The following is a 23164-nucleotide window of genomic DNA, read 5'->3' on the forward strand; positions in this document are numbered from 1 at the left end:
CTGGAAAACATTTGGAAAATGAGGACTTACTGTCACACAACTGCACGCATCCCAATAGACTCTTTAACTCCGATTGAGCTCCTTTTTTGGAGTTTAAAGCAGGAATGTGGTGGTTATTTGTAGCATAGGGGTTTAATTTAAAAATGACATTTCCTACACGCACTTTGGAATTAAAGTTCTTGATCTGTCATTCTTCCGCGCTTGGCGTTCGGATGGAGATTTCTAGGAAGTGTTACACAACAAATTTGTTGCAGGAAGTCAGGGGATTGAAAATGTCATTTTTGTACCCAAAGCAGCTTATCTGCAATCTCGTCTCTGGCCTTGTTCACGCTGTTAATTCCTCCTCAAGAGATGATTTTATGCTCCTTGCTGTGTCAGCTTATGGCAAACTGGTTGCCTTTTCTATTTTCCTCTTAATCTTCAGATTGCATGCTCTCTTTTGAATTACATTTTCATGGTATTTAGGGTTTGTTTTTTGTTTTTTAAATCTGCTGGAGATGGAGAAATCCAAGAGATGCATTAGATCACTAAACATCTCTTTAAGGACTTCATGTTGGCTTTTCTTTAATTGACTTCCTCCTTTGGGAAAACCTTGTGATCTACACTACGCATCCTGTCTGTCCTGATAGTCTGACTTATAATAACGCCTAGACACTCAGGAAGTCATAAAGACAAATCTTCATCACCATATCGTGTCGTATGTTGCATTACGCGTTTCACCCAGGGTGATGTCAACAAGAAATAAAATCCCCATCAGCAGCACTGGTGGTGTCAGAGCTGTGTAGAGTGAGTGGTTCTGTTGTGCAGTGTGTTAAGTCTCCAGGGCACTGCTAATGGTCTAATATGAGTTGGCGGTCAGGAGCATTGAGAGGTAATTTACAAACGCTGTAATGTAAGGGCTCTTGATTTTAAGGGGCACTACAAACGAGTGCATATTCAGGAGTTTGCACAAATTTTAGGAGAAACCTGGATAAATCGTTACATGAACCAGTGAATGAAATAAAATAAGTAATATGTAATTGCCCCTCAGAAGAACACATTATTCCTGCAGAGTCAGCTGCGAGATAACTTGGCTGATATTGATCAATAACTAAGCTACTGGTATGTTATCCAGTAATGCACTACCTAATAATGCAGAACAAAAGCTGGAGGTAATTTAGAAATAGTCTCATCAAATAGTTTGTCCAGCAAAGTGCCTTTTGCTTTATTTTTTTTTTTTTAGATTATTATGAGCACTGTCTGCAGCACGTGAAGGAGAGTATTATCACAGCTGAGCAGATAAAAGTGCATTCCGGTTTTTATGCATTGCTGCAAAGTTAATAAGCAATAAGTCCTTCATTTGATATAAAAATATCCATGCATCATCTTCTTACCCACATCAGGGTCGTGAGGGGCTCGAGCCTATCCCAGCTGTCGTAGAGTGAAAGGCAGGGTGCACCCTGGACAGGTTACCTTACCAGCCTTACCAGTGCATGTTTTTGGACAAAGTGAGAATACCTGGAGAGAACCCACACAAGCATGTGGTGAACATGCAAAACTCCACATGAAAATGGCCAAGCCGGTTGAACCCAGTGCCTTCATGCTATGAGGCAACAGTGCTGACCACTGCAACACTTGCATGAAAATATCAATTTAATAGTTTTTTCCTGTAATAATTGGTATCAGCATCTGCCCCCAAAACTTGTTGGCCTACAGTTTTCTGATCTGGCATCCCTGTCATATGTGCCTCCCAAAATAAATGATCTGATACTTTTATGATTAAGGGTTAAGGTACAGCCTATACAGCCTGATTTGAGTTAAATTCCAGAGGATCTTTCTTGCTATAGTTAGAATTTAAACCACCACCCTGAGGCAAAGAACGGTATGGGTGGGATTTTTGTCAGCTATCGGACCCTCCACCTAGCAGTTCTGATGGGATATAACAGGTTTTTCCTTTACATTTCACCTTTACTACACTGTACCTGATGAAAGTCTGTCCGCTGACTTTCTCAGTCCATACGTGTGTGTGTGTGTGTGTGTGTGTGTGTGTGTGAATAATATCAGTGAGTGTCACCTCGGTGTGTGCTGCTCTCTCCTCGCATCACATCTCACCACATTATCCACCCACTGCGTCAGGGTGGATTTGCCACTGGCCACCTCAGCTTCCTTGAAAGTGTCAGAGTGTGAAGGTGCCTCAGTTGCATTTTCCTCTCAGACGGCCGCCTGCACACTGAGCGCTCTAATATATTCTTTCTCATCACTCACTCCTCTCGTCCTCCACCTCTTTCTGTCACACTGATGTCTGCCACTTGCTAATTGGTTCATCTCTATTCAAATGACTGTGTGTGCGTGACCATTTTTCAGGGTATTTTTTTTTTAGTCGAAATTCCCGAGTGTGTGTGTGTGTGGGTGTGTGTGTGTGTGTGTGTGTGTGTGTGTGTGTGTGTGTGTGTGTGTGTGTGTGTGTGTGCCCAAATAATCATGTACGCGTGTGTATGTGACTGACAGCAGATTTTCCGCCACCAGCCGGCATTCTGTTTACTGCTCTGATGCACATTCAGCTGCTTCATTTGGTTTTCAGCTCTCCCTAGGGACACAGAGAGCCACCCCCATTAACTGATTTGAGAAGGGCTGCGGCAGCCACTGCTGCTTTGTAAATAAATATTCTACCATGTTATATATTTATTATACACGCTTTGGCCCTCTAATTCATGTAGCTGTTGAATATAGCAAGCAGTGTGTCGACAGCGCAGGGTTCAGCTGTGGGATTATGCAGTTTTTTGGCTTCACTTGTGCGTGTTACGTTCAGTGCATAATTATGTCTCTGCTGTTTTACTGGCAAACAGCAGGAGATGGCAGGGCCAAGCAGCCTGCTGATGCAACTACCTCAATAGAAATATTGGGAAATTAAAGTCTTTTCAAACCCGAAAGTCCCAATAAAGCTTCCTTTACAATATAATTAGTGCACTGAAAAGCTTCACAGGACATGTCAACGTCCTGTCATCCTCAGAGGTGGGAAGTAACGAAGTACAAATACTTCGTTACTGTACTTAAGTAGATTTTTCAGGTATCTGTACTTTACTTAAGTATTTATTTTTCTGACTACTTTTTACTTTTACTCCCTACATTTTTACACAAGTATCTGTACTTTCTACTTCTTACATTTTCAAACAGATTCGTTACTTTTTAACACGTCAGAGAGAAGTTTGCATTTCCGGTCAGTGCGCCGTCAAACATCAAACGATCTGAGCCTAAACGGAGGAATAATAACACATGAGAGACAATCGTACTGGTGTATCCTCCATCATCGGGGCTTATCTCGTACAAAGGGATTAAATACGCAAACGCATATAATTAATGTATCATTTATAGCACTATAATCGGGCCGGACCGAGTCCGTAAGTTGCGCTGCGGCACATAAACAGCTTAGCTAGCGCTACTGAAGAGGAGCGAGCATGAAGGGAGTAACGTGTGGCAGGTAAATGCAGCGTTTCTAAATGCTCAACAAATATCAGCAAACACACAAAGTGTGTGCAGTTTGTCACACAGTGTGTCTGCTAGCTAAAAGAAGAGCTGCTGCATTTCAGGGAGAGCAAAGAGAGAGAAGTTCACTCAGAGATGGAGAAAGAGGACAGGAGAGGAAGAAGAGAGGTTAGATTTAAAGGTAAGGACTGGAAAATAAACTGAAGTATACTGACGTTGTGTAATTCAAAGATTCTACGAAAATACTGCAGTTTAGGTTAGCTTGTTGTACTGTATTTACAGTAAAGCTCTGTGTTGGACTGGAGCACAGTGTTTGTGTTCATGGTCAGAGTTACAGGTTACATCAGTGCAGCAGAGATAAGTTTGAATCAAAGCTGCTGATGCTGAGATTCATTCACTGAATCCAACATTTCTACAGCCTGTATGCTGTCAGTGTAGGGGATGGAGATCAGCTCAGAGAGCTGTGAAATACTGGGTTACATCTTTGTGAGTTCAGTTCATCCACACAGAGCAGTAAACCTCAGAGCAGCAGCAGCAGGTCAGCTGATCACAGCCTGCACACCAACATCATTTACTGCAGCTCACAATAGAAAGCTGTGATTCTTCTCCCCATGCAGAGCCACTACAGCTGATCTTAGGGTTCCTCCACCTGCTGAATCCCACTGTAACCCCTGAGTATCCTCATGTTGGTGTTTAGGTGGAGGCACAGTCACCCTCTACTATGGAGGACACAGAGAACAGAGCTGTGTTTAAATTCCCTTTCACAGTTTGTGTCCTACAGAACAGATTCAAGCTGAGTGCATTCATTAGGATTAAAATTTAGATTGGAATAACGTTTGTATTCTCATGTAATATTATTTTATGTTATTACAATAATATATAATGAGGTTCGGTTAGTTTTACACAAAAATAGCAGGTAGAAACATCCTCCAAAGAACTACTTTTACTTTCTTACTTTGAGTACATTTCAGAGCCTGTACTTTTTTACTTTTACTTAAGTAGAGAAGTTGAACCAGTACTTCGACTTTTACTAAAGTATTTTTTAACATAAGTACTTGTACTTCTACTTAAGTACAGAATGTCAGTACTTTTGCCACCTCTGGTCATCCTCACCTATGTTGACCAGTTTGTAGACAAGCATCACCGTGTCATCCACTCAGCAGGTTGCTTTCTCTCAGCCTTTGATTTAATTCTGAAGGGATTCATTTCTTTGCTGCTATAATTATTATTATTGCAGGACAACCAACATGTGTGTGAATGAGAGGGAGGCAGGCGGAAAGGTGAAGTTGCAAGGAGTCGAGGTAGTGAAGGTGACAGTTGGGTGCAACCGTCCAATGCAACGGACAGAGCGAGAGAGGAGTGAAGGAGAGAGTGCGGGCAAGGAGGAGTGGGTGGAGACGAGTGTGAGGTGTGACAGGAAGATGGCAGCAAGGGTGAAAGGGAAGGTTTACAAGATGGTAGTGAGACCTGCTGTGATGTATGGTTTGGAGATGGTGGTACAGACAAAAAGGCAAGAAGCTGAAGATGCTAATATTTTTACTGGGAGTGACCACAATGGACAAGATTAGAAATGAGTACGTCGGAGAGACAGGTCAGGTTGAGCAGTTTGGAGGAGGGAGTGGATATACTGGACAAAGGATGTTGAAGATGGAGCTGCCAAGCAGGAGGAAAACAGGAAGACCTCAAAGCAGATTCATGGATGTAGTGAAGGAGGACATGCAGAGGGTTGGTGTGACAGAGGAGGATGCTGAGATAGGGTGAGATGGAGGCAGACCTCTAACGGGAACAGCCAAAAGAGAAGACAGCAAAACAACCAGTAGTCCTGACTTCAAACAGTATTCACTTTTTCATGCCGTCTTCTTTCGTCCTTTCTGGGAAAAATCCCCAGAAATTGTCAGTTTAAAGACCTTTTTATTCCAGTTTGCTGGCTGTGACTTTATATTTACCATAAAGACACGAGAGTCTTCTCACCTAACTCTGAACATATGTGTTCATATTTCCTAAAAACAATAATTTTGTGCATATTCTCTCCACATCTGCTTTTGTTTTTTATTCCTTACTGTCTGACTAGGACACTGAGTACCTTCTCTGCTCACTGCTATGAAAAATAGAACAACCTTTGGCTTGTGAAATGAGAAATCAAATGGAATTGTGAAAACTGTGAAGGCTAAGCTGTATCTGTGATGTGCAATCTTCATGGGTTGCTCAGGCGTGTGCTGCTTGAATTTAACCAGAAATCAGAAGATTGCCGTCTGAAGGTTGCCATGTCTTGCAGCATCCTACCCCCTACCTAGCTCTTATAGGGGATGCCATGTGTGTCCACCCCACCCCCAGCGGCTGTTTCTGATTGTAGATGTGCCCTTTGAGTTCCTGCAGGCTTCCATATTTTACCATATCTTTATGGTCCGGCTAGAAGACGTGATGAATATGTGATGGTGGGCTCTGAAGGTGCAGACGAAGAGGTTGAACGCAGAGTCTTGAAAGCTGGGTTGACCAAGTGGACAAAGAGAGGGCAAGAACAGGGATATAAATGGCAGGAAACTGAAAAAAAAAAGACAAAGTATAGGATGTGAAAGAGGGGTAACACCAGTAGAGCAGGAAAGGGTTGGAAAAGGCTTGCTTTTGTGGCATGATCTGAGGAAAAATACCAGGCAGTTAAAGTATTTATGAAAAATGTCTTGCTCTAGAAGGTCAGAGGCCACACCAGCACGCCTCCCTGTACTCCTTTCAAAGAGCACACATACACCAATTAGCAAAAGAGATTTCTACTTAAGCCACAAAGTGTCATAGAAGCCTCAAGAGGCTCAGACCCCCTTTACCAATATCCCCGTCTGGGTCATCTAATAAACCCACCCCTGCTGTTGTCAAAGCCTCGTAAAGATGGATCACATTCCCATTTCAGTCTGCTCACACACAGCCATGCACCTCTGTTAACACCCCCCCACGCCCCCTCCTTTTTGGCCTGTGTCTTTTGTCCAAACGGTTGATGTCACGGGAGGAGATAAATGAAGTGCTGCATGGCAATTTTCAGAGCAGAAGCAGGGGCAGCTTTGAGGAGTGGTTTCAAGGCTTTGAAGAAGAATTACATGTATGGTTGCTTGCAGCTTTGACAGTGAAAGTGCATGTTGTCCATGTGTCACTTCAGTGTGATAAGTGTGTGTGTGTGTGTGTGTGTGTGTGTGTGTGTGTGTGTGTGTGTGTGTGTGTGTGTGTGTGTGTGTGTGTGCGCGCGCGCGCATTTGTCAGAGCGAGAACAGGCATCTGTTGCATATCATTAGCAGCTTTTGGAATGAATTACCTCAGTGGATTTCTCACCACACACACACACACACACACACACACACACACACACACACACACACACACACACACACACACACACATACAGAGCAGCCTTCATCCTATTCCATCCACCCAGATAATCCCTTTATCTTGGCAGCTATTCAACACATAAAGGGCCAATGCCACTGAATAATGATGTGGTCGTATGTACTCCTCATTCGCCCTGGTGATAATCTTCATCTCATGATGACAGTGATAGAGAAATTTTATGCATACAGTCGTTCAGAGCTGAATAAATCTGATTTCCTAATTTCCTAGCTGGGGAGCAAGAGGCAAAACACCACGATGTGTGTTTGCTCACACAAAGACAGGCACGCTTTACAGCCCACGTCCAGGCTCTGCCCCTTCAAATTCCCAGAGTTCAACAGTTCAACCCCCCCATACACACACACACACACACACACACACACACACACACACACACACACACACACACACCCCCCCCCATCCCCCTCCAAGTGTTTGCCAAGAAGGTCACTTACGATGTGAGTGACAATCCCTGAAATCATTACAACAATCCATGCATTTCAAGCTCCAAGCCTCCATTTACATATTTGGATGACTCGCCTGGCTGGTTTGTTTAATCACTGTAAACTGGTCGGATGCACAATTACTAAAGTTGTTTTTGATTCAGCATTTTATCATTAGCTGAGCAGCACTGCTGTCACTAAGCTAATTTGAGACAGTGGCAGGCGGCTTTTTTTTTTTTTTCTTCTTTTTAATGCTCGAGCAATGATAATAAAAGTTGCTTTGTTGAGGCGTGCGCGGAGACTTTCGGTGCAGATTGTGGCTTACTTCCTTAAATTTCAGTTTAAGCAATGTTTGCTTTTCCTGCAAAGCAACAAAGAGACAACTGCGCTGCTCGTGTTTGTCACGTTCAGAGGGGCGTTTAAGGCAGCAGCACTTGTGGTTATAGGAGGTGTGGGCAGTTACAGTATGCTACAGATAGGTGACATTTTTAACACCGAGAATGCACTTCTGCTTTTCAGTAGAGGGAGTGTATGTGTGAGAGGAAAAACAGTGGAAAGCTAAAGATTAAGCACGTGCAGAACGAGGCAATTGAGCAAGTCTGAGAGAGCTGTTTATCATAAGGACGAAAGAAGGAAAGGGACAAAGCAGAACTGAAACTGAGAGGCTTTCAGTATTTATGAGAGAATATTCTTTTAGCAGGTTGTGTTTAGTGCTGCACACAGACACACATTGTTGAGTTTAATTGAACAAACACTCACGGTCTAAAGTCCTAATGATTTATATGCAGATCAGCTGCCTCAGGCTTTGGCAAAAAAAGATAAGAGCGCAGATAAAGTAAGAGAACGAGGAGAATCGCCTACCACTGATGTGTGTGTGTGTTGGGGAAATACAGCATTTTGAGACAATTATACTCGGTCCTGCTCGGATCAGTGTCATTTACATGCTTGCAATGCTCCTTTTGCCATAAAAACATGTTTTGGTGGCTGCCAGAATGTCAGAAGTTATCCAGGCAGGAAATCAAATTAAAGCTTAAAGTTCATCCAATTTGAATTCAGTAGCTTCTGGTTGAGCTGTGTGTCTGAGTGCGTTTGAGAGAAAACTCTGCAGGCCTCCAAAGGCTTCGGGGTCGTCACGAAAAACTGGCACAGGAAGGCAGGAAATGTAGCTTTCCCATGGGGTGGTGTGACATTAAGTAGAGGCAGATTTTACAGACGCGCGCACATGTTTACACACTCCCCGCACATATGCACAGAGCCTCTGTGGACTGCAATGTCTCTGCGAGGTCAGGAGAGGTCAGGGAAAGCTTAGGGAGAGAGAAGCTGTGTCATTTACGGTGAAAGCTTAAGACACGTGTTGCTGTTTCTGTGGCCCTGCAGCTGTTTGAGATTCAGGAAGAAGGAAGATGGTGCTGAATTCTTAAAATTACCCCCCCCCCCCCCTTTTTTTTTTTTTAGCTATAAAATAAATGTGATGTGAGAAAGTAAAAATAAAACTAACATATATGCAAATATGTTATTCTGTGAATCAGAAAATGAGAGATGGTTGGCTTTGTGGCTTTTGCATCTCCTTTGATCTCTTCAGATCATTACAAAACATTTATACGCTTCGAGGAAACATATTTAACTTACATGTCTCCAGTGGGAGGTGGTCATAAACATTACTGCTAGCAGATGTAGTTATTGCATCTTGTAAGAAAGAGGATCATCATCTTGTGCATGGGTATAGATCAAACACACACATCTGTGATAAGAGATAGAGAAAATGTGGCAGCCTTGCTAAATTATGCAGTTTCAATTTCCCCGTTTAGGGATGATAGATCAATTTCTCACACTAAAACCATTAACTCTTAGGATTGGCCGGCGTTGCCATGGCAACACTCCTATGTCTCTTGATCACATGCACCTGTTTTCATGCAGACACACAAACGCTTAGGCGCATGCAGACGTGCACAGTGATCATCGGTGAGTTGCAATGTGCAAGGACCGAATTGAATTACAGGTACACACACAAACGCACACACACACACACATGCGTGCACCTCGTTCATGACCTGAAACTTGACGGTTTCTTTAGTTGCAGTGATGTATTTCAGTAAGCAGATCCATTTAATTGCATTGTCATAGTCAGGCCAGGGTCCCTGCTGCACGGCATCCTGTTGGGGAGTTGTATTTCATCCGCCCTCCCTGGGGATGGGTGTGAATGTTTCGTTGTGACTGTGCTTGCCTTATGTGGTCTTCCTGCTTTCAACTACCCCTTCTTTTTCTCCCTCTTCTTCACTTCTTCTAGTAGCTGTGGTTTTCTACATCTTTTTTTACCCCACCCCCTCTTTTTCTTTCTTTTTTTCTTTCCTCCCTCTTTATCTTCAATTCTTAACCCTTGGCTGCAGTCCCCCCATCCCTCTTCTCCCCTCCCCCATCTATCTCGCCCCCACCAAGCAAATGGCCCTCCGGTCAAGTCACAAGATGGTCAGTAGTGTGTTTGTATTTCATGGTGCAGCCTTGCTCATTGTTTTTTTTTTTTTTTCTGTTTTCACAAAGATGGATGACTGCAGGAGTGTTTGCATATATCTCCGTGTTTCTCATGATAATACTGCATGTGTATGTTATTGTGTATGAATGTGTATGTGCATGCAAATCCCATTTGCACTGATTTGGAGACTGGTAGCTCATTAGTCTCCCTTAACTATGCCCGCATTACCCTGATGACATTATGCAAGGCATTACAAAGATATAGCTTGTTGTAAGAACTTCTGTTCTCTGCGATGGCTTTATAGCCATATAATTTGGCAAATGTGGTGTTTTAGGGGTGTGACAAAACAAACACAGCAGTGTTGTCTCATATCCTTTTAGAGCAGAATAATCGATACACTGGCACAAAATATTGACATTTTTATTGAAACACAAAGGCGCTCCAAAGGTATTCCCCTCACAATTTTAGAGCAGAATCTCTGTGACTCTTCATATCAGTGTTTATCAAATGAATGTGAAGGCAAAAGTCACAATGGAAAAAATTGTGGACAGCAAGGAAATGCAGGTCAGAGCAAATTAACTGAAAAGACAGATTATTGAAATGGACTAATATTAATAATAAACACGCAGTGTACATTGTGTGTATAATTCCTGCTTTTTCAAATGTAATTTTCTTATTCACTTGAATGCATATTGTGATGTATCAGATAATGAATGGATCACCGTATGGAATGAATGAATATATATATATATATATATATATATATATATATATATATCTTTTCTGTGCAAGCTTCAGCAATCTTTTCAACCATTCTCTATATGCACATTTTATACACTTAAGGGCTTTATCTACTCACATCCACAGGCAATTTAGAATCACTGATTAACATGTAAGTCTTTGGACTGTGGAAGCCAGAGTACCTGGAGGAAATCCACACAGGCACCAGCCAACCAGGAGATTTGAACCCAAAACCTCCTTGCTGCGAGGCAACAACACAAACCACCATGCTGTGCCCACAGTGTTGATATCATGATGTAACATGATGTATGTTATGGCATTTTCACACATACGTGATGCATTTTTAAACTAAAGTTGTATCTTTTTCCTGTGGTTTGGTTTCTTTTCACACACAGAAAACCTCAAGTGAACTCCAAGCGTCTTCATGTCTGTGGTCCATTTAGCTCAAACTTGCAGAGTAAACCTGGTAGTTGGATCGGATCAAGCTCAAATCACATTTTTACCGTGAACAAACAGCTCAGTCCGGTTCCAAATGAACTCCATTTGGAACCGGACTGAGGCCACCTCCTCCAAATAAATCATGTGTAAGGCAGCATTCAGTGAGAAGTATTCTTGTCTTTCAGCACTCTTAAAAGCTATTATGTGGCAGCCTGTTCATATCAGAATTAAATCTGTGGCTAGCAAACACAGATTGTTTATCCCGTGCAGATGTGCTGCACGAAGCACAGACGCTGGGGGGTAATTTCTAAATCACATGACGTCCCTTGGTGATAATAATCCTGTACAAATGGGGCTTTACTATGTGATTCCCATCCCAACTGTATTCTCATGGTCAAAAAAAAAAAAAAAGTCTTTGGATTTTGTTTTGTCCCTGCTGCAAACTGTTTTCATATTTTTTGCTGGTCAGAAAGATCACAGAAAATTACAGACTTTTGTAGATACTCTGATTGAAATGATGAATCCTAGTTAATTTCCTCCACCTGTGGAGAATGACACTGAGAGGCAAAAATTCTCATTGTTTGCAATAAACTCCTCTCTAACTCCTTTTATGATGTTAGAAAGGTTACTTAAGGCTTCCTGCAAAGCTCTACACAAGCACGACTTCTTAAAGAAAGTCGAGGCTGTTCTTCTCCTGAAAAACTGGATTATTTATTATTGTGGAAATGCCTTTGGCTGTACTTTTGAGAAGCTTCCCCGGGCTCATTTCGCTGCAGACATCCAGCTGTAAACCTTCCCCGTCTGCGTGCACCCAAAGGACCCTGCGGAGGGAGGTGTCACTCGGCTGCAAGAGTATTCACGGAAACCGAAGCACTGCTTTCGCCTGTGGATGTTAATATTTCTTTTCTGTATTTCCCTTCCAGCCAATGACTTGTCCAGTAGACAAAACTCCCACACACTCATACACACATTCAGCATTGGCTCACTGCAGGGTCAGGTAAACTCTCTATCTGTAGAGCAGCAGGGCTTAGATTAGATGCCTTGGCTTTTTGGCTCTAGTGTCTTGTGTGGAAAGTTCTGCTATGTTGGGGCTCATGATTATGTCAGGTGTGTGTGTGTGTGTGTGTGTGTGTGTGTGTGTGTGTGTGTGTGTGTGTGTGTGTGTGTGTGTGTGTGTGTGTGTGTGTGTGTGTGTATGTGTGCTGGGTGAGGGTAAAATTTGGGATTCTGGCTTTGAATTCCCAAACACATTCCTTTTTAAATGACTTCTCCAGTCGGCTATTCTCTGTGGCACAAGAAAACAGAAGACAGCCACACTGATTGTCACTGTTCCAAGGCTTCTGTTTTCTTTCATCACAGCCGGACAGCGCTTGGAGAAAAGAGTGACAGCAAAAGAAAGTACAGTTGTAGTCCTTGGCTTGAAGTCTTGTATCACATAACGGTGGCCTGTGGAGATCTTTCCGCAGTGAAAAAGATACTTGGGGCTTTAACGTGTAGTGTTTATGAAGCATTAAGGAAAGAAGAGTGTGCTTTGATGATGGAGCGGATGGGTTATTCTATGCATATTTTGTACTCAGCAGGGTAACATGGTCATCAAATGCTATCCAAGTTCTTACCCTCTGAGTAAGATGGTAAGTGTAAGACCTTGCAGAGAGAGTTGGTGCCTTGCAATAGTGGAAAGTATGGGAATGGCATCATGTGCAAGGAATTTAAGTGCAGTGTGCTAAATCCTGAGGCAATATTAAGACCGTAAAAGAGAGTGTAGGAGTGCCTTAAGGTTTAGAAATTAACTTGGAGATGTCAGTCTTTCTAATGGCCGGGGAGGGGGGGCGGAATTGCACTGGTTGGGGGAAAAAGATCTTGATTGTGTAGAAATCAATGAGGAAATGTCCCCATTGATCACTTGATCTATGACTTCTGTGTGGAGTTTGCATATTTTCTCTGGGCACTCCTGGACCATGGAAAGCGATGGTTCGATTTAGAATAAAATAGGCAGTGTACCTTTTACGTTGTGTCTGTGTTATTATTCACAAATTGCTATAATGCAAGCATGCATTGTCCCTTGGTTTCTGAGTTCACTCATGGTATCTGGTTCCAAAACACCAAGATGGCAATAGTCAGAATGCTCAAGTTGAGGCTTCAAGAAAGAATTTCCCAAATTTTAAATTGGCTGCGAACATCTTACATGTACAGTCTATGCTTGCCCCAGACCAGAAAGAGTAAAACTTGGCAGGTTTCATGCCTGTGGCTTAATTTACAAGACTAAGAGTGTCATATTTCTTCTTTTTAATGTTATGCTCCTATTATCTCAAAATAACTCATCTGACAAGCTGTTACACTTTTTGCAGCAAAAACATTTTTCTAAAGGGTCGTATGCCATTGTGTGCCATTCCACTTTAAGCGGGTTTTACTTACATCTGCCTGCTGACTGGTTAACCCTCCTGACACACCCACCACACATAAGAAACCATACTTTAAATGACACTTGTCTCCTCTTATGAACTGTTGGCGTCTGCACGGCGCTGTTGCCTCCGTCTGTTTGCAAAAGAGCAGGTGTAAACTTTCTTTTATTCCTCAAGCCATCAAATTTCTGGTCTGGCCAAAACATCCTTAAGGTGCAATAACAGTGTCTGAATGTGTTGTATGCTTTTATGTTGATGTGTTTGTTCCATGATGCTGTGTGGAGATGTCACATGATTTCTGCTGTCATGATTCGCATTGTCTTCAGCTGTCATGAAACACTGAAGTTTGGCTCAGTGGTTCCAGGGTTAGTTTTGATCCCTACCGAGCTTAAACGTGTACGAGACCGACCAAAACCACCAAGTTACAGGCTACTAATCCTCTGCGTTTCTTTCCATTTCCGTAGAGATTATTTTTTCCCTTTTTCTTTTTCTCATCCACCATAAATAGCGGCGATGGGTAGAAGGAAATGTTGCCATGGCGACACAGCGCCGTGGCAGCACCGTAATTATTCTGGTTTAAGTGCCAGCAGAGACACGAGCGAGCTGGCACACAGCGGCAGATAGTGACACCTGGACACATGCCTCTCAGGCGAGGTCAGATAAGGCGTTTGTGAGGTAATTGTCCTAGAGGACCTGAGAACATTTGGACCACGTTTGAAGTCAGTTCAAGCAAAAAGAGTGTTTAACTGAACCTGCACTTTGAGGGGGGGGGGGGTCATAATGTAAAATACTGCAGTGAATTCTGTGGACATTACATGTTATGGGACACAGTTTAGTGATGATGTCACCCGGTTATTATCTTCTCAGTTACATGGGCTGACCAATCAATACATTGTGTGTGCCTTGTATGAAAGATCCTGTGTAGTGCTAATACTACACATGCTGTTTACAGCTTGTGTGTGTGTGTGTGTGTGTGTGTGTGTGTGTGTGTGTGTGTGTGTGTGTGTGTGTGCGTGCGTGCGTGCGTGCGCACGAGAGGTTGCAGGCACTCTGTCGTCCAATATGTATTTAATGTGGGTATTAAAAACAAACACTCAGTAGCCTCACTGCTCTCCCACTCACATGCCTGCCCAGCCTACATCCATGCATGCACACACACTTGCAAAACAACAACGCCCTCCAGGGATAATATTAACTCTCCCCCCTTTCTTTTTTTTATCTGCTCTCTTCCAGGCGAGGACGACCTGACTAATCATCCAAGGTGTCAAGGTAAGGCTGTATTAAGTCTGTTCGACTCTCACAACATGAGCCCCTGTGTGTTTTTTTTAGCCGGGTTAAACACAGTCATTCTAACAAGAACAGGAATCCCTCGGTGTCCTTGTGAAGAGGAAGAAGAAGAAGAAGAAATTAAAATTGGTCTCTGCAGCTCGATCTGATTTGCAAAAAGAACTTCCATGCTGCTAGAATACGATGAGCGCTTCCTCAGCTCCCACACTCCCCAGTCACATTAGCATAGGCAAGCAGAGAGACACAATGCAGTTTTTCACCATTGGCACAAAATATGCACATTCTTCACACACATACACACACACACACACACATACACACACACACACACACACACACACACACACACACACACACACACACACACATATACATTACTCCAGACAGGAGTTTGGCTCCTGCGCTCATCAGGAAAGGAAAGCTAGATTGTCATATTTTTGTCACTGTCACTGCCACTTGGTGCCAGGTCTGCTGTAGCTGTCTCTTGTACTGTGATTGAAAGGAGAAAGCCACGAGGAAGAGTGTGTGTGATTTATTTCTGGTCCCATTTTTAGTTGTCTTGTATGTCTTTTTGATATGATCATCTTTTTCTTCCTTCTCCACACTGTCTGTCTTAAAGTGTTTTTCTATCTTAGTGCAACACACACACATACACACAGGGGGGTAAAAACCACCCGCTCCATATTTATTTGTTTTTTGCTTTTTTGAGGCTCACAGTCTCATATCTGCCACTGCCTCCCCACCCTTTTGTGACTTACCCGCAGCTCCACGCAGACCCCATAAATCATCCGTGATAAAATCAGGGCTTCCATCAGTTCAGCTAAACCCAAGTTTAGCTGTTAGACAGAGACGTGATGAGGTTTCTGATGCTGTGCGCAGAGCCCAGACACCAGTTATTGGAGGCACTGGTGTGAGGGCCACTGCAGCAGACTGAGGCAGATCACTGTCTGCACTGCGGTCTCACTCTGCTCGCTTCTGCCACCTGCTGCCCATGTCTGGCCACTGTATACAGTTTACACATAAATGATGAGGAATGTTAAAAGATCCCATGAATAAGCCAAAACTATCAATTAATTTAATTGTAGTAGCCACATCTGGTAAACCTACTGCCACTGTTTCCTGGGGCTCCATGGGTACAGTAGTTTATTTCAGAAGCAAGGGATTAATTTCTTATCTCTGATTTATTTCAAGTCAGTCTCATAAATAATCAAATATGTAGAAAAGATAAAAAATAGTCTTCAACAAATAGCCTACAGTTTACTCAAGTTTTAGTAAAGATTGCAAAAATGTAAATTGTTCAGCTGTTCAGCATTTTTTTAAAACGATGGTATGCAGATTTGCAGCTTTAGACAAAGAGTTAGAGATTGTCTGTATCAAAGAGTACTGGGAGTTGCACTAAAACATTTTTGGTTGTGGTTTCCTAATCAGATATTTTTATCAGTAAAACTCCTTTAAACTTTGGGTGTCATGGTTGTTTGATTCCATGTAGCTGTTAAACACCACCAATAATATTCCCTTTATGTTTACATTTAACTAGTTGAAAAAATGGTCTGAAAAAGAGAAAATATCCAGTGGACAGTAGTTTTCTCGGTGAAAATGCCTCCAAAGTCAATATGTGCAAATCTGCAGCAACTCTGTGATGCTATCATGTCAATATGGACAAGAGGAATGTTTCCAGCACCTTTTTGAGTCTATGTCACAAAGAGTTAAGGCAGCTCTAAAGGCAAAAGTGGCTCCAACCGGGTACTAGCTAGGTGTTTCTAATGCTCAGTCCATTTTATTGAAACTTTGGAAAAATAAATGCCACCCTCTGGACCTTTTGGCAAACCAGTTCTTGCCCGCGGTCCATATGTTTCATGTAAAGCATTAGATTTTTTAATAGCAAACAATAAAAAGTCAATATTTGAGGATGTTTCTGTTTCTGTCTGCATTTTAGTTAACCTGGATTTTAGAGATTCATAACAAATTAATATAAAATAGTGTCCGCTGAGCTGCTTTTAGTTTTTCATAATAGTATACTTAGAGATGGTTCCCGAATTCAAATTCTCATCTCAGTATGTTTTCCTAACAAATACAGCACAGCTTGCACAGTTTGGCTGATGGCATCCTTCAGTAAATTTTACTTATCCTCAGCCAACTGCACTTGCTCAGGATCTGCTGAAAACTAAAAGTACTCCAAATGTTTCCACTATGTATTTAATGAAAGGAGTTTTTTTATGAGCTCCATTTATTAAATGTTGTTAGTATACAGTATCTTAAAAGAAAGTAATGTGCTAACTAAAAGCATTATTGCTGGTAAAACTCAAAAAATAAATACTTTTGTTTCAGCTTAGATGCGATTGAAATTTCAATACCTCTGTGTGTTTTTCTTGTGTTTTCCCAGCTGGTACCTGTCCGATGTCCTCTTCTCCCACAGTGTGATGTGTCATGGCTCCGGTGCTGAGTGGAGTGTGGTGGGGGCCGGAGGCAGGTGTTGCCGGGTCGGGGACGGAAGCTTCTACTGGTGTGGCGTCATGGCCGGGGAGTGGGCAGCTGATCTTGGTCATCACCCTCAGCACCCTCACTGCTTTGCTGCTGGTGTCGGTCCTGCTGCTGCTGTGTGCTAGCTGCCAGGGGTGAGCACATCCCTCACATGCAAACAAACACACCCATATATACTGTATATGAGTTGTATATAATTGTTATTACTGTTGCAGCACACTCATGTATCTTGAAGGTGTCACAAAATAAGCTTCCTGGTTTTCTATACCAACACGTCCTGCTGTGTCAGCTCTCCAAAGCAGAGCTACTCTCGTGGGAAATGTAGACAGTGCACAAATACCTGAGAGGCCATTCTTGGGTACAGTAATTATAGGTACAGCAGCAATATAGAGCAGCGCTGTTGAGTAACAGTAAAAATGCCCTCTGGGGTAGTAGGGCTTTAATACAACACTTATGAATGGGAGCATGTGCTGTCTTTAAGCTGCCTACAAAGCAGAACACATGCCCATCTGTATATATGAAAAAGAAACATGTAGGTCCTGGAACAGCTGATTAAGCACACTCTATATAAAGCGGCACAGCTGAAACTGAAAGTTCATTTGATCAGCTAAACTACGCAGTGCATAATTAAGATTTAATGTTAATGAGTCTAAACTATAAACTTCACTGCGGCGCATAAAGCTTTGTTTTGTCTCACTGGAATTGTACAGAAGTAACGGCTATGAGATTAATGAGGCATTAGCTTCCCGGTGTGACGTGAGGGCCTATAAATTAAATACAAACATCCACCTCTGATGCAGCAGTTAGAATGTGTAGAATTGTAATTGTTTTTATATGTAACCCCAGGAGTTAAGAGAGATGAGTTTTCGTCGCCCTGCAGAGAGCTGAGCTGAATTTTAATGTCCTGCAGGAGCCGTTTGGCAGGCAGTCAGTTTTTAAATTTTTAAAATTGGCAAATATAAACAAGGACGTTCAAGTTTTTGTCTTTCCTCCTCACATATCTCACATATTGGACACAAATATAATCCAGTCAGATATATGTCACATCTATAACTCATATATAAAAAAAAATCATAAAAGAAGACTGTCAGGACAGTTGCATATACATATGATTGCACTGGACTGGATATGTATACTTAAAGTGGACTTGTTATTCTATTTCCAGCTCCATATTTTTATTTGTTTATTAATACCTTTGCATAATTCACATTTCATAGCGGGCCTTCTTTTTTAATACTGGGCCTTGATGCAGCTCCTCAGTTCAGCTACTGTTTTAGCTCCTCCTCCTTTAAGGCAACTTCTTCATCTGATTGGCTCCTCCTCGCAAACAGGAGGTTTGAGCAGTTTCAGGGTGGAGCTTCAGCTCTCAAAGGCAGAGTATGGCTTCAGATCAGCTGTCCACACCCTGGCCATGACATTAGGATTACTCTCTGCTCTCAGTGACATCATAGGGAGCCAAGAGTAAGAAAAAAAAAACGGTCTGAAACTGAGTGTTCAGAGCAGTCTGAAGCCTGAGCTTCGCAGGGGTTACTTGGACATACTAGGTCTGCCTTAAATTGGACACAGGGTATTTTTGTATGGAAAGCCAGTGTCTGATGGAATAAAATACTTTTTAGTGATAGTTACTGAGTACATTTTCCTGATACTAGTGCCACTATTGGTTTTCTTTTAGATCCAATTCTTTGTTGAATGTTTAATTTGTTTCCAGATCACTGTTCTGTGTAGAAAAAATAGGCTTAAACAAAACAAAACAAAACAAAACCCAAACATGCAATAATAATTATTAAGACTGAAAGCATATGATGTAGAAGAATTATACAATTTTAAAACAGGTTTTTGGTCCCTAGTCTAGATGAACTCTTTGCTTTTCAACCTCGTGGTTTAGTTTGAGATTCGGTGTGCTGGAAAAAACATTTCAAAACAATAAACGGCACCCATGCTTTGGTATGCAGGGTGCTCTCTATCTTTTCTCTTTCTCTTGCTCTGATTTCTCATCTCTCCATTCTTCTCCTCTTTAGGCAGAAGAAAGCAGTGAATGGACATCCAGCGGGAGACCATCAGAACCTCATGAATGGAGTGAGTTTTTCCATCAGCTTTCCCCAATCTTTTTCTCTCAATACACCAGCATATACCAAAACTATTTTTTCAATTTTTTAAATAGAGACTGTACATACAAGCACTGTTACATTTAATAATAATAATAAAAAAGGCAAGGTTAGGCTTTTAATCTGCAGAGCTCTAATACAAATGGAACCACTACAAACTGTAGAGCAGTTAAAACCACAGTGATTAAAACGGTAAATACAAAAAAGGAGACAAAATAAATACTTCAAGAACTGATCTCAGTGAACATAAGTTTGCCCTTTGTTTGAGCTTGAAAGTGCTAAGGCAGGTATTTGTCTTCTAGATCTGTGGGGTTAACCAAAGGTTCTTTCACATTTTGCTGTTTTGCAGTACCAGCTAACTGCTCTGTCTGTTGTAGCTTGTTTGCTATTGTATTTTAAGTTTTTATTTGTTTATTTGCATTTTAGCCTTTATTTTGACATGGCAGTATAGAGAGTGGACAGAAATGTGAAGAGAGAGTGGGGGAAGTGATATCCAGGAAATATAGAGAGCCTGGAGAGGTGGAGGTATGTTCTGGAGAGAAGAAAGAATACGTGTGTGTGAATGAGACGGAAAAAGTCTAAAAAGGTGAGGATGCAAGGAACAGCAATAGGGAAGGTAAATGAGTTTAAATACCTGGTGTCAAATACCCAAAGCAAGAGTGTCAGGTGTGACAGGAGGATAGCAACAAGGTTTATGGAATAGGTGGAGACAATGTGGGAGGAAAAGAGGAAGACCACAGAGAAGATTTATGGATGTAGTGAAGGAGAGCATGCAGAGGACGCTAAGGATAGGGTGAGATGGAGGCAGATGAGCCGTTGTAGAAAACCCTAAAGGGAGCAGCTGAAAGAAGAACCAGAGCGAAGTTGTATGTTTTCAATCTAATCATAGTGTAATTACACACTCATGTATAAGTTTATGCATATACACTGACATGCATTTTATTGCATTAACAAACATTAACAAATATAATTTTTTTTAGCTACATTAGGTCAGACAAACCATCAAAGATCGTTTGATCCAAATATTGTCAAAATATCCACTCAGAGCCTTAAACAAAAGCACCCACACGTGCTGTTCTCATTAATCCCAGTGTGGGAGAGAATGTGTCTGTTCAGGCACTGTAACTACTGACAAATGAGTTTGGCTGCGTGCCTCCTCAGTATCACACATGTGCACACTGACACACATCTCCACCCTTATATGATATCCTATGACACAAGAACACACCCTCTGACATTTGCCTCCTGCCCCACTTCCATCACACTGACACAGAAACATACAGAGAACAAAACCTCTCTGCACATGGCTGATTGACAGCCTCCAGTTGTTAGCAAGAGATTGTTTCTGAATTGCTCCCAGCTGCTGACAGGGACGTGGTTTCTCCCACTAAGAAAAACACGTGGGAAATTCCACTGACTGCTCCTCACATGTCACTTATTTTAATGTTTTGCTGTCTTAAAACAGACATAAAATATACTATATTGAACTGTAGAGTGGCTGGGATAGTACATAGGAGCATCTGTGCCAAATATGGCCTGGAAGTCCCGAGGTCAAAATGGGATTTGCCCCCACGGGTGGTAATGACTGAGCTAAGACCCTGTGGGACTTCAGATACAGATGGACAAACTGTTGATGGCTAACCAGCTGGACATAGTGGTGGACAAGTGGAGGAGGATGGCCGTAGTGATAGACATAGCAATACCAAGCGAAAGTAACATCAAGGCGAAGGAACACGAGAAGCTGCCAAGGGCTGAGAGAAGAGCTAGAGAGGATGTGGAAGGTGAAGGCAACAGTGGTCCCCGTGGTAATCGGAACACTCGAGGCAATGACCCCCAAACTAGAACAGTGGCTCCAGGAGATTCCAGGAACGACATCCGAGATCTCTGTCCAGAAGAGCGCAGTCCTAGGAACAGCTAAGATACTGCGCAGGACCCTCAAGCTCCCAGGCCTCTGGTAGAGGACCTGAGTTTGGAGGAGGACAAAAAGACCACCCGCAGGATGAGTGGGGAATTTTATTTTTTCTTTATCTATATCATTGACCTTTGCCCCGGTATGCTATGCGCAACTCATAATAATGTGTGGCAAATGTTGTCTGCAATGTCCTTTTAAGCACTACAATATGGGCAGAAATAGTCATTACAAACTACCATAATATTGATGCTTCAGTAACCAAACACCATGTACGTGTGACAGATGCCGAGCTTTCGCAGATTAAGTGACAGCCACTTACTTTCTTATTCTGACTCCCCCTCTGGGGTTGTGTGTATATGCATGTAAGTGTGTGTGTTCCTCAGAGTCTTTTTGCATTTGATTGATATCTTCACTGCAACCTTCAAGCATTAAGCGCTATTGCCAGGTGGTCACATTGTTTCAAGAGGGACCCATTTGTACGACGCACCGCGTCATAAGCTGACAGGTTAAATAGGGGTCTTTTGTCTTTGTGCTTGAGTAGATTAGCTTTTCCTCGCTAACCTGCAATCTGTCGGCCTATCCTTCAGCCAGCATCCACTAACTTGCTCCCTCGCCTCCTGTTCCTCTTCATCGTTAGAAATGTCAGGTGTTTTAACCTCACAGGGTGCAGATTGAGCAAAATTACTATTTAACTCGGTTTAGATTCAGTGACGCCCTGTGTAGGTCCACAAGAAGGAGGTGCAAAGTGACCCATTTTGAATAAAGTTTTGAAAGCATTAAAGACAAGTCTCTGTGATTGTTTAGCAGTTGCTCAATCAGTTTGATCACAAATGCACAGGGTGTCTGTCTTTCTTCCTCATCAGAACGGGGAAGAACAGTGATTTAAGTGACCTTGAATGTGCCATGGTTTTTGGTGCCAAGCTGCTGATCTGCTGGGATTTTCCCACACAACCATCTCTAGGGTTTACAGAGGATGGTCTAAAAGAGAGAAAATATCCAGGGAGCAGCAGTTCTCTGGGTGAAAATGCCCTGTTGATGTCAGAGGTCAGTGGAGACTGGTTCAGTGTGGTAGAAAAGCAATCCAAATAACCACTCATTACAACCGAGGTATGCAGAAGAGCATCTCTGAACGCACAACACGTCAACCCTTGAGGCAGAGTTACAGCAGCGCAAGACCACACCAAGTACCACTTCTATCAGCTAAGAACAGGAAACTGAGGCTACAGTTTGCACAGGCTTACCAAAATTGGAGAACAAAAAATTAGAAAAATTGCTGCTGCAATATTCAGATTGAAGGATCAGTGAAAGCAACATGAAAGCATGGATCCATCCTACTTTGTATCAACAATTCAGGCTGCTGGTTGTGTAACGGTGTGGGGATAATTTCTTAGCACACTTTGGGCCCCTTAGTCGCAACTCAACATTGTTTAAACCCCACAACATACCTGAGTACTGTTGCTACCTATGATCACAGTGTACCCAGCAGGATAGTGTGAGTGTCAAAACATAGCACGACACTGCTTTGTGATTCCTGAGTGATGGTGAACTGGTGAGCTATGCTGTGTGTAGTGTATATAAGTTATTGCCAATTACGACAGAGGTTCAGGTTATCACAAGATTAATGCAGATGGAATATAACAAGAAAGATGGATGTTGACGGGACTCTTTAATATGTGCCTGAATCACGATAGGACAACATAAGAAATATTGGTTTCATAAAATAGCTAAAGATTACGTCATTGACACCAACAGGTATGAGAGTATATGACCACTAGGTGGAGTTATGGAGCTTCTAATACATAACTCTGCTTACACAAGAAAAACAGCAACCCTCAGACAAAGAGCAGTTTGGCGCACACTGTTTAAAAGGTTTTCACATTCTCTGATCTCTCATTAGTGACGGACTGAGTAATCATTTTGCAAACAGAAGCAGGACAGTTTATGTGTGAAGTGAATGTTGATAAATCATGCCTCAGTTTGGCAGCTGCTCGGCGCATCCTCTGTTAATTAGTCGTTTCTTCTCAGTGACTGTTTGGAGTGTTGATTTGAGTGTT

The 23164-nt window shown here is 42.3% G+C and overlaps 1 protein-coding gene across 2 annotated transcripts in view; it reads left to right on the forward strand.

The window, feature by feature from the left end:
* pag1 (phosphoprotein membrane anchor with glycosphingolipid microdomains 1) overlaps positions 1–23164 on the forward strand; it is a 57890-nt gene that overhangs the window by 23732 nt on the left and 10994 nt on the right. For both annotated transcript variants that reach the window (XM_030741561.1, XM_030741562.1), the window contains exons 3-5: positions 14559–14594; positions 16996–17227; positions 19112–19169. In XM_030741561.1, the coding sequence (XP_030597421.1) occupies positions 17040–17227; positions 19112–19169 (246 nt within the window). In that variant the 5' untranslated portion in view covers positions 14559–14594; positions 16996–17039. The remainder of the gene's footprint in view (positions 1–14558; positions 14595–16995; positions 17228–19111; positions 19170–23164) is intronic.

Source organism: Archocentrus centrarchus, chromosome 11 (assembly GCF_007364275.1).
Source record: "Archocentrus centrarchus isolate MPI-CPG fArcCen1 chromosome 11, fArcCen1, whole genome shotgun sequence".
Taxonomy (NCBI): domain Eukaryota; kingdom Metazoa; phylum Chordata; class Actinopteri; order Cichliformes; family Cichlidae; genus Archocentrus; species Archocentrus centrarchus.